Genomic DNA, 12,148 nt, shown 5'->3' with positions numbered 1-12,148 from the left:
TCACCGAGGCAGAAGTGGCCGTCTGCAGCAGCCGACGAACTTGTCGGAAACGGTAACCGAGATCGCCAACACTTCTTTCTACTTTCCAATTGTGAATAAAAAAAAAATTCCAAACATACTGAAACACGTGTATTTTCGTTCTATGTTTATAGAATAATTATACTTCTATTATTGCATTACTAATTTGTTGTAAGTATACCAGATGATGGAGCACACTTAAATATTAATTGCTAATGGTTTTTCAACTTTTCATCGTTCAAGACGCTTTTCAATTCAGCTAAGTACATGGAATACTAAACGGAACACTGAACTTCACCGACAAGATTATTATTTCTCGCGACAAAGTAATTTTTCTAATTAATAGCTCGGATAATTTGTCAGTCGCGGCACGAGGCGCCTCGAGAGGATCGAGAAAAATTGCGGTTCCAGCTTTATCGTGCGCGTTAATAGGACTTATTACTGCTCGATCAGGGGTGCATTAATTACGGCTACCGTAGCCGTGATTTAATCAATCAATTACGTAACTCTGTAATCGAGAAGGGGTAACGTAATACCGGTGATGTGCACCAAAGTCGATCTTATTACATGCATCTTCGACGATCGAATTGCTTTACCTTGTTCCTCGAAATAATATCGAGGTAAACACTTTATACGTTTTAATTAACTAAAAGCCATTTACGAGAGAGTCAATAATGCAAGGTGACGACAAATGAGTATATTAAAATTTAATGTCCCAAAAGAAAAATTTGATAATGAATTAAAAATAAATTGAAAACTTTGGAGGTTTCTCGAAAAAGCTAGCAACCAAGCTGCAACCCTACCATTATGAATTCCCAAAAGACCCGACTCACTGTCGCGAATGAAAGAGCAAAACGCTTGTTTGCGGACAAGATACATGTCACGGTTTGTTGTAACAGTGCAAGAGGAGTCGTCAAAGGGCTTCTGTAAATTTAACCAGCAACGAGTGCCACTAATTTGCCGACATTATGAGTGACCACTCTCCCTCCATCATCATCGATCATTCCAATATTCTACTTCAAACATTATATTTTCAGGTGCCATTCGTCGAAGAGATAATTAAAAAAAAAGACTTCGATGAATGGCAATTTTGACACGAGGACACGAAACTATCTGAACGACTCGCATTCGTGAAAATGCGAGGACCGTCGAGGGAAAAGTGGATCGTTACTCTCGATTCAATATTTTCACGCCGAACAATGGCCACTCTGAATGTCCGAAAATTGGTAATATTATATTTTTGGGGCGGTCAGAGATGCAGCGGACGTGAAAGGTGGGCAGAACGAGAACCGACGCGCTGTCGACGCTAATCAGAAAGAATACGTCCTGGAAATGTCAGACAGAAAATGCGTCCACTGAATTATGTGCATTCTACGCTAAATCAAATGTCCTGGATGTATAAAAAAGGGTTATGCATTAGGAAAATATAATAAATTGGAAAATCCTTCGTTATTTCAACGCCTGAGGTTTTGATTTTCAGATAAATAGAAGGAGTTAAATTATCTCATTATCTAATTTATAATTATGTAATTAAAAACATGAGAGTATGAAAGAAAGTTCCATTACAAATATTAATGTCTCTTCAAAGTAATTTTGATATTTCTATTAATGGTATAACTAACTTCATGAATAATTAAAATATACAATAATAATTTATGAAAAATTAACAAAATTTCTAAATACTCTCAGCTAAAAATCACTCTCAAATCCACTTCACCGAACTAAATATTAAAAAAAGCATAAAACGAATAGCGTTAACGGTCCCTTGGATAAAAACTGATTCAAACTCCGAAAGAATTCAATGAAACCGTACTGTAAAAAGAAAGAAGCGTCACTCTCACCAATTTTTCCAACTTTTTCCCGCGTTTCCAGCGAACAACGAGGAGTTCGGTCGAACGATTCTCACAGGCGTGACGGTGAAACGAGTTTCGCGTTCTGAAATATCGTCACTGTAAATCACTGGCCGTTCGACCGTGCCGCGATTGCATTATAAAATGCAGGTAAATTAATTTCGATAGAGGAGAACCGAGGAATGGAGTTGAACATCGGCGACGATTGATCTGCGCACACATGCATCGCGTTCCTCGTACACCGGTCACCGAAATAGAAATTTATAGCTAAGCCGAGCCGGACACTTGTCCGTTGCGAACGATATTTAATGGGTACAATTGCAGAAAACTCTGACGCAGAGGGCAGCTTTCATTAAATTTCATGCGAAAGCACGGAACTCCTCGCGGTTGTTTTTCAATTTTGTAACGAAATAACGCACGAAGGTAGCTCGATATTACTCACTGGATGTTAACTAATAATATTTCGGGTTTCTGTGAAAAATTCACAAATTTCATTCCGCGATTTTAAGGATTTTGGTGTACATTAAAATCACCATCATTACTCATTTACTGCAATTAGAAAATTAATTTAATCAAGCTCTAATAAAAAATTTTTTAATTATAGCACAATTTTTAGACCTTTCTAATTTACTAGTATTAGCACCACATACACATCGTCCTGATTCATATTTCTAATTTTTTGTTTTTTATTATATTACAAATAACAGTGATCAGAAGATTGACCATAATTCTCTCGTTTCCCGGCTGAAGGTATCCACATAACGAGAAGAAGCAGTAAAAGCAGCAGAGCAAAGAAGCGAGATAAATGAATGATCGCGCGGGGTTATAGCGATAGTCGCTTTCACGCGGAGCGTATTAAAGGATGATATCCGGTGTAACTCAGTTGGTAGCCGCGTAAAGCCGAAATTACGAGCGGTTTCGCTTTGGCTAGCAAACGTTACGAGGCTGTGAAAGTTCGCAAGAGCTAGGCGAATTAGAATCTCGTAATTCGTACGAGCGAGTAGCTTGTAACAACGTTAATTCGAGGCTCGCATGGCCAGTTTTCATCGTCGACTATACAGGAAAAAAAGAATTTCCTATGAAAAGTCATCACGATTATTGTCCGAGCTAACGTGCTTCCAGCACTCGGAACACGAGTGGTTTGTTAACTATACGTCGATTATGAGAAAGATTGCGGCTCTCCAAAGCTGGCCCTGAAGTGGCCAATTAAAATTCTGTAATTTCAATAAAGCATCACTCACGAGAATGCTGCCGAGTTGTTCTACTACGAGTTTTTCTCTCGTGAAAACTTTTCTGCCTGGAAATACACGTTGTTTCATTCTACTGTGAGTGTGATTGGTTGCAAGAAGGAATTTGTTTGAAATTTTGTTAATCGAGGATTATTGTAACTTCCCGTCATAGAATTTCAACAAAATTTTAAGTATTTGTAATTATTCAATGAAAGTAAAATTTGAAATTTTCTATATACTTAATATTCAATCATTTGAACATTTTGAGTAATTTGTAATTAATTAAATTACTCTACTTAATTTTGTAATATTTACAATATTTGATTGAGTCCTTAATGAGAATACTTATCAGAGTATTTATCTAAGAAGAAAGATCGTATCATCGTTCTTTAATATCTTCAAGAACATGTTCCCTTAATTGCTCAATTACATTAAGCTCCTCCGACTGATGACGAAGAAGATGAGAGAAAAATAAGATCCTCGTGTTTCAAGCGGATCCGCAAAAAGCTCGATGATCCAGCATTTCATCGGAAGCAAACCAATAATAGTTCACCCTGTTTGCTAGATTCCATCATTACCTAGCCGCAAGATCTCTCTCGTTTCATCTTCGATTTATCCGTCTAATTTTGCGAATTAATGAGTGGTCCTACGCGATAGATCCTTTTCATCTCAAATTTCGATTCTCATCGTGATTGAAATCTCTGCCTCAGCTAATTATGATCTAAGTTTTTTTTTCGTGCGAATTTGCGAACCTCAGTAATTAATTAGACAAATGAAGAACATTCTAAGGAGTATTAATATTGCATTAATTTTATAAGGCGTCAAGTGGAAAATTTAAATTAGAAAATAGAGCAATGGCCCTGGAAGAAATGAGAACGAAAATACTGTTGTCCAGTTTCCAGGTTACCAAGTTCCAACCCCTTGATCCAATCGCAAAGGAAACCAGGACTGCCTAATATTGATTTGACCCATTATCTTGGCACGATACAAAATACCAAGAATAGCATTTATCAGCAGTGATCAATTCATTAAAGCTGATAGAATTATTTCAATTACAGAAGGAAATATCAAAATATGACATTCTTATAAGAGCCTCTTACATTTCTGTAAAATATTGCAATATTTTCATTTATTTCCAAGTGATATTAGTAGTGATAGAAGCTAAGAAAACGACCATCGGACAAATGAATTCCACTGCAGGTACTCGAGACGATCGTCAAAATACTTTATTAGGAGTTTTATCTGTTCCACGGCCGCAATGGATGAAAGTTATTGTCGCCGTTACGAGGAGAAATAATTTCGGATAGACGTAAACCGAGCAATTCCCGCGGTCGAATGAGCGTTTGCAATTAAAACGCTCTCCTAGATTTAATCGTTTCCACCCATTTACAAACTAATCCAGTACAGACACGTGTATCAACAGCTACAAATCTTTCCAGTGCAACAATAATACATTTTTACTACAATTTTATTCAACCCATCCAATTCTAATTAACATTAGAATTCCAATTATCAAATTAGAATTAGAGTTAGAAGACCAATCTATTAAATATGAATACAAACTATTGAAAGTTGATATTCTCAAGATTAAAATTTTGTATAGAAGAATTTAATTCTATGCATTTGTAAAAAATATTTGATTATATTTAAGAGGAATGCTTTGAATAAAAAGCGTCGAAGCGTGTAGAAAAAATAACGCGAGAATATTCAACTGCCTTTGGCCTGCTTACAAACGAGAAATGTTCATCGGTTGAAAATAGTTTTCCAGAGAACGAATAAGCTGTTTCATGAACGAATCAGCGAGATACTTGAAATAATTCCACGAACGAGCAGCTTAAATACCTGAATCAAAGTCCAGAACGCGCATAACGAAACACGCGGCAGCTTCAACAAAAATTTTATAACATAGTTACCAAACGCGCGATTATTTTGTTGCGTACTTGTTCTCTGTGATAGTCTCGATGAGGCTAATCTAAAGAATAAAAAGGAGAAACCAGAGAATGGAATTTCTTCCATGGTAAATGAAAATTTGTCCATTAAATCGCAAAGCATTTCAAAGGAATGCTCATTTCGTAGGAATTTCTTGAAAATGAATACCTTCTCTTGGATATAATACTTCCATCGTCAGAATTTCTGACAATACTCAACATTTTAGTTCTCTTACGAATTTCTGCATTTTCATTCTAAAAAAGTGGATGAATTTAAAAATATCTCTCAATGAATTGATATTGATTGGATTAATCAATAATTAATGATTAAGCCTTCTCACGGTTTAAAAAAAAAAAGTAATCAAATAATCAAGTAATCAATATTCAATCAAGGAATTAAAAATCATGTTAAAAAAGTATAATGATCACTGAACCCAACTAAAAATTCAAATTGAACACCAAATCGTTCGAACGATTTCTCGCGATTTATAAGACGCTTCTCACGCGACTGGCCTACATATCGTTCGCCCTTAATATTTTATCGACGACATTCCGGATTCCAGCGTAGAAAACACCGAGTGGGATGAGACGTGCATTGTCGTCATGAAGTGGCAGGGTAGACGGTGTGGGTGGAAAGCAAGGGGATAGGTGAATCGCAAGGGCCGCATGGCAAAAAGGAACGAAGGGAAGGTAGAAGGCGCTCGAAAGGTGCGATATCTCGTCGGTTCGAGTATCATCGACCCTTCGCCAAAAGGTGATACGACACGCCGGCTGGGCTGCATTTAACAATCAACCCTCGTCGCGACGTAACTCGATGCAACATTATTTTATACTCTGCCCCCTAAACCATCGATCACGGATCGCGGAAGATGAATGTCTGATCGATTTTGACTTATACCACTTGCTTTGACTGAAAAGTTCTTCGTTTTACACCCTGAATACTGTGGAGGCTATCAGAGTTAATTAATTATTTTTTAAAAGAGGTACGAGTGGTGTAATGAAAAACAGAGTGAAATAAAATGTCGGATCAACGATAGAAACGCTCAAGTTCCATTCAATTTGATTCGACTCGAGTGTTTCTCACGCCTTAAGCACCTCTCTTCGCTTGAAAGGGTCAGAATGGGCAGGCTCGTTAGATTAACTACGCTGCATCATTGTAAAAATGGACTTACCGGTATCTTAGCTGGTAAAAGGGGGATGAATCCTGGTCTACGTACCTGCAGCAAAAGAAAAGTAGATTAGTTTAAGAAGCTTCGAGTAATTAGTTTCGTAAACAGCATTTAATACAAGGAGAATTCTATCAGATAAAAATATCAATTATTTTTGGAAACCAGACGAATATTTACAAAATGTAATAAAAATTTCTCGAATACTTTCATATAACGATAAAAATATTTATTCACAATTTTAAGGAAAGGAATTCCGTGTATTTCAATGCAATCAAATTTAATTTACGATACAAAAAATGCGAACACTCATATTGAAATAAAAGAAGAAAATTTTTCCAATATCATAAAATTGAATTTGAGGTAAAATTTGGGACATGTAATTTTTGCCAAGTGAGTCGTCTAGCGAATTAATCAAAGCTCTTAATCCGAGCTGCAAATGAGAACCGTTGATCGTTGTTTCGCTAAGCGGACGTGATCCACGGTGAACAGTTCCGGCGCACACAACACGTCATTGCCTCGTTGTTTAATGGTCGTCGGATCCGGTTGCAATAATAATGCCTACGGGTTCACTAACCTAACGATTCGTCTCCTAACTCGGCCAGGTAGACGGATTAAAGGCGAGCTAACACGAGTTGCAGACGATGCTGTATAACGTTTGCCAAAAAATCTCTGCATCCAAATAGTATATTCAAAAAAATATATCAAATTTGCAGTTATTGCAAACTAAATGAATCACATACGAAAAATTAATTAAATCATCAATTTTTGATTCTGTAATTTGATTGGAAATTCAATTTAATATTTTGAAGTGTGAAAATAATGATGAAGAAATAAGTTAGGAACTCTAAGTCAGGTCTGCCCACCACAAGACCCAGAAATCAACCAAAATGGTTGGTCAAAGTAGCGTTATCAGTTAGCCACGGTGACACTTCGGTTACGTTGACAATAGCACCGTTTAGAGACGAGTTAAGTCACGGACGGTGGTTTCGAGAGCTTTTACAGTAACCGAGAGTACAATCACGTTGGTGGCCGATCGCTTATGTGTGTGTGTGTGCGAGAAACTGTCGTGGCCCCGCTCACGAGCACGCCAGTTCGCCAAGTGGATCCTGAAATATGCAACGGACTATCATACTCATATACCACTTCCAAGCTCAAATCCCGTGACTCTCCTTTTATCCTTCGTACCTTCTGCTATCATCCTCTTTCTCTCTACTCTCAACTATATCAAACCTCTCTACTCTCTACTATATCTCTCGGGGTAGTGCAGTTGCGCTTAGGATGCACCGTACAATGGACGAGAGAAAAAAATAGTGAACCAGATCCTTGGACAGAAGATGATGTCAGGTTAAAGTGGCTAGAATACCGAATTTCGCTGCAGATTGCTTTCGTGAAATTCTACCATTTTTATGGATTTCTCAATCTCTGCGATGTTTCATTGTTTAAGAAGATTCTAGACTGGAAAATCATATTTTTTTCGAGGTAAAATGTTAAAAATCTGAATGTGAATTCAGGTTTCAAGATGGTAGGTCTCAAGAGAGTATGATAAAATAGATTCGTTCTCTTGCTATATTCTCCAGAGGGCGGGGTAACTCTTAATAGCCCAATTTGCAAAATTTTGGCGTAACATTTGAAAAGTAATTTACATATGAATTGTTTAGTTTTGCTTCAGGGTTCTTAACTTAGCTACCTTTTATAAACGAAGATGAAAGGATCTAACCATTGAATACTGATAAAAATCGTGAAAATATTCTGTACAATCGTTCGTTCGTTAGATTTTTCTTTCCTTTGTGCGAAACTTTGTTTCAAACCGTACAGATTAATCCGCAATTACATGGGAAACGAGTGGGAAACACGGGTAGGTATCATCGACTCTCTGGATGCTTGGAATTCGTCCAACGTTCAGCGTGTCTGTTCCCTGCTGTTCACGTGCACTGGTACACAGCAATATCCCTATCAAAGCTTCCCGATAGCATTAATTTCAACATCGATTCCTCGTCGTGCGGCTGCGAGCGTAATGTTTAGAGGGACGGAAGTTAATCTCACGGTCATCGACAACTAGCCCCGTACGCCCGTTTTGCCCACCGAATTTCCCCATACTGTCGACAAATTACCGTTAATGATTGATAAATCGTTGACAGAGACTCGTAGCTCATGCGTAATCGAACCGTTAGCAGAGATAGATATCTTTAAATTGATTAATCAGACAACAAAGTAGACATTGATACACGAATCCCTGATGAAATTACCAATGAATCTTTTGAAAAATTTACATTGAAATAAAATGAAATGATGAAGATTATTACCTATGAAACATGCTCCTATTACGCGCAGGACGGTTGCCTTTGAGCACGGTTGAAAGAATTCTAAGTTGCCGGTTGAAACGCGATCCTAGGAGGAAAGAAAACTCCAAGAATCTCTCGTTTCAGCGAGGATTTCGCTGCTAACACTCACGTTCGAATACACAAGATCTTAATTGCGGCATTCCAGGGAACGTGACGCGTCTCTCGCGAAAAGGAACGAGTAGGAGAGGGTAAGAAGTAAAGGAGGAAACACAGCGGGATACAAGTGCAAAATGTACGGGTAGAAAGAAACGTTCGTGTAGAGAAAGAAAGCGTAATGGAAAAAAGGAACTCCATTTCGTTAACGCGCCTTCCTCCTTCCCTATCACCGTTAAAATTATATCGAGGTCCTCTTTAATTCGATTAGTCGACTCGCTTTGATACGCTCGCGTTCGCTTCGAGTCTGTCGCGCCAACGATGGCCCAGTAATGCGATAAAAATCCTTGCCATCGCCTCGAAAGAACTATCCGGCTAATAAGATCGAGCACATTTGCAAGGCCGGTACTACCTTTTGTTCCAGCCCGCACTGACGCTTGTAACATTATTGCGAACATTCCCGGGCAGAGGTGGAATCGTCTAATAACGACCGAGAACCGGGAAAACGAAGCTAACGAATAGGAGAAGAAGAGAAGACGGTGGAAACGCTTTAAACGTAAGCTACCCTGAACGTCAGGCGGCAGCAGATAGGTGCACCCCGCCACTTAAGATGAGAAAACCGTCATTTCAAAGGCTCCGCCGCTTTTCCTTGCCCTCTCGAGATGCTAAAAATCCCGGATGTACTCCGCTGATAGAACGTACACGGCTCAGGAAACGACGCGGCGACGAAATTCCGACCAACGAGCTGGAAACAGGACCACGCGATTACGGATTAAAGTGTTCGAGATGATCGCGTGGTGGCTTTCATAAGTTTTGTCGCTTTTTATGCTGGAGGATATTTAGAAAAATTGCGTGTATAATGCTTCCAAGTAGTGCACTTCTGCTGTTAAAAAATTAATTTTTACTCCCTTGAATAATTCATGTTATAGCAGAGTGCACTAGATATTGATATTTCTACTGCAGCGTCTGACTTGTTAGGGAGAATACTACTGGCATACTACTGCGCGCTGCAAGCAACGCAATATAGCTTGCTAATTTGCTGCTTTACAAAATTAATATTGTAATAAGAATATAATATTAATGCTACTTAAAATTTTGTTAAATATATCTTACTCCAAAGATTTATAACACGAAGCAAATAAGGAAAATCAAAATAAAGCCACATCTATTTCCTTTACAAGTGGATTGCTATCACGCAACCCTCGCAATAAAGCAACAATCCATCACAATTACGGTATAACCGAGACAATTCAATCGCGTCTGTATCATCCCTCGAACAACCCTCCAAATATTTACGGAAACCTAACACGTGTCGTACCGTGAATACGAACGCGACGAATTCCCTGGGATTTCAATTGTTACAGGTTGCCTTCTTTTTTCCCCTCTGACTGCAGTATACGCGTTTGCACCCTCTGGCCGGTGATATACGCATCCTGAATGCACAATGAATCGGTCCTCCACCATCGACCTATTCATCGTCCTTCGGATTGAAACTCAGCCCTGGGTAATATTTTTCCACGGTTGAACTTGATTAAACCGGCGACCGTGGAGACAGTCCTTTAAACGAGCAAACAGAAGGGTGGACAGGTCTCGCGGTGGCTACTGTACGAAGGGGTTGATGGGGTGCAGTGGTTCGCCACGATGCAAACGGCTGCCTTCAACCGCGAGCAAATGCAATTTTATGCCTCGGTTTTCCCACTTCTACTACCAACGCGCTAACTCTTCGCATCCACGTCCTTCCAACCGAAGAGATCCTCGAGACTTCACGCGTGGCTCGCACCAAGTGGCCACGAGAATACGTAGGATCGGTATGTTTGCTGAAATCGAGGTCTCGCTACCAGGAATGCTGGATTCATGGGAAAAAGGAGCAGTGTTTGAACGCGCTGTTCGTTGTTCGAGCTGAGTTTTCAAACCACCCTTTGATAAAGCTAACTGAAATGTTGGCATAATTTTGATATTGAATAAAATTCAGACTTAAAAAACTGAAATTTATGAATTTGTTCGAAATATCTATAGCGCGGATTCTATTCTAGATATTAATTCTTTTTTAAGTTTCATAATGTAACTCGTGTGTGCGAACAACGTTAAAGGATATTATGCGCAAAGTTTGTAAAAAAAAAAAAGAGAGTTTTTAACTATAAAACATTTTGTGTATGCAGAGAAATTTGCTCGAAACACGCGCAGGAAAAGGCTCGAAAACTCCTCCATGAATTTGCGGTATATTAACGGTAACAAGCACCCCATAACAGGATAGCACTCGACCGAGTTGTCTGGGGTTGCTTTGCCTCGCGAAGGAGGAAAGTTAGAGGCGAAATTCACCTTATATTGTTTTGGAGAGACGAGCCACTCCAAAGAGTGGGTTCGATTGTCTCATGCATTCTGCAGCGGCGAGGCATCGGGAATGCCACGATCGAGGGAATTGATATTGGCTCCTTCGCCTAGTCTGACTAACTTCTACCTCGTCGGATCGGGACAATTCTATTATCTACGAGCCACCACCATGTTTCGAATATCGTGACAAGACCGATCAGTTTATTTAGCAATCTAGATCTTTCAAATTTCCTGCTTAAGAAGTTTAATAGAATCTTTTGTGTTCATAGATGAATAATTGAAAAAGGGAAGAATAAAGAAGGAATATTGAAAAACAATAATCGTCCCTTGAGATTCTTTGTGAAAAATAACGATATTAAAATTAAATATAGAAAGTTTCCTGAGTCGAAAAATTGATGGATGAGAATCGAAAATAGTCGATTGGTGTCCTTGCGATTCCGCCTGCGAGTCATTCGTCACAGAAATTGGCTGTGCTCCAAATCCGACCGATAAGGAGACACTTAAGTGCAAACACAAGGAATCAATTTGCACATGGCCAACAGTGCTTTTGTCTCTTTCTTGAAACAGAAAGCAGCGGAGACACGAGGATCCAGCCAAGGATTTCAGCTGGTGAACGTGTTCTTAGAGGTGCCGCGCCTTCTGTATTATTGATCAACCATTCCAGACCGGGTACCGGTGAAAAATGAAGGTGTGAAAAGCAACGGCCGAAGAGAATCGTATGCACTTGCTTCTCTCCGTGAGAGAATTCTTCCGACCCTCGCCTCGGCTCGATGCACTTTTTCCTTGGGAATTTCGTCGATTTCTGGAGAACCCTCTCACGACGACGGACCGACGTGATTTATGGAGGAAAATCGGAGAGAGAAGAGACTGAGATACGTTGCGCGACAATTGATCGTTTGGTGAATTTCCTGTTCCTTTTTTCGAAGGACATCGAGTGTAAGGGATTGAATACGATAGTGTTGAAGAACGAAGAATTCTGTTATATTTAATATAGAAAGACTTAAGTTAATAGAAACCTAAGATTCATAGATTTTGGAATTTCATATTGATTTCCTTTATACTAATTTCATTCGTGTACTCTATTACGAGGAATGAGATGAAATATTATAATTCCTTGAAATAACCAAAATTCAACAATGTTGTGACGGTACGATCCTAATTCTTCGGGAAGATTAGGAGAATTGTACC

The 12,148-nt window shown here is 39.0% G+C and overlaps 1 protein-coding gene across 3 annotated transcripts in view; it reads right to left on the bottom strand.

Annotated features, from left to right (window-relative positions):
- LOC117600812 (dystrophin, isoforms A/C/F/G/H) overlaps nucleotides 1-12,148 on the bottom strand; it is a 346,950-nt gene that overhangs the window by 150,794 nt on the left and 184,008 nt on the right. For 2 of the 3 annotated variants that reach the window (XM_034316725.2, XM_034316729.2), the window contains one exon: nucleotides 6,198-6,242. The exons of the other annotated variant lie outside the window; for it this stretch is intronic. In XM_034316725.2, coding sequence (XP_034172616.2) covers nucleotides 6,198-6,242 — 45 coding nt within the window. The remainder of the gene's footprint in view (nucleotides 1-6,197; nucleotides 6,243-12,148) is intronic. 3 annotated transcript variants of the gene reach the window in all.

This window comes from Osmia lignaria, chromosome 16, assembly GCF_051020975.1.
Source record: "Osmia lignaria lignaria isolate PbOS001 chromosome 16, iyOsmLign1, whole genome shotgun sequence".
Lineage (NCBI taxonomy): Eukaryota > Metazoa > Arthropoda > Insecta > Hymenoptera > Megachilidae > Osmia > Osmia lignaria.
This window is presented reverse-complemented; position numbering and strand designations above follow the sequence as displayed.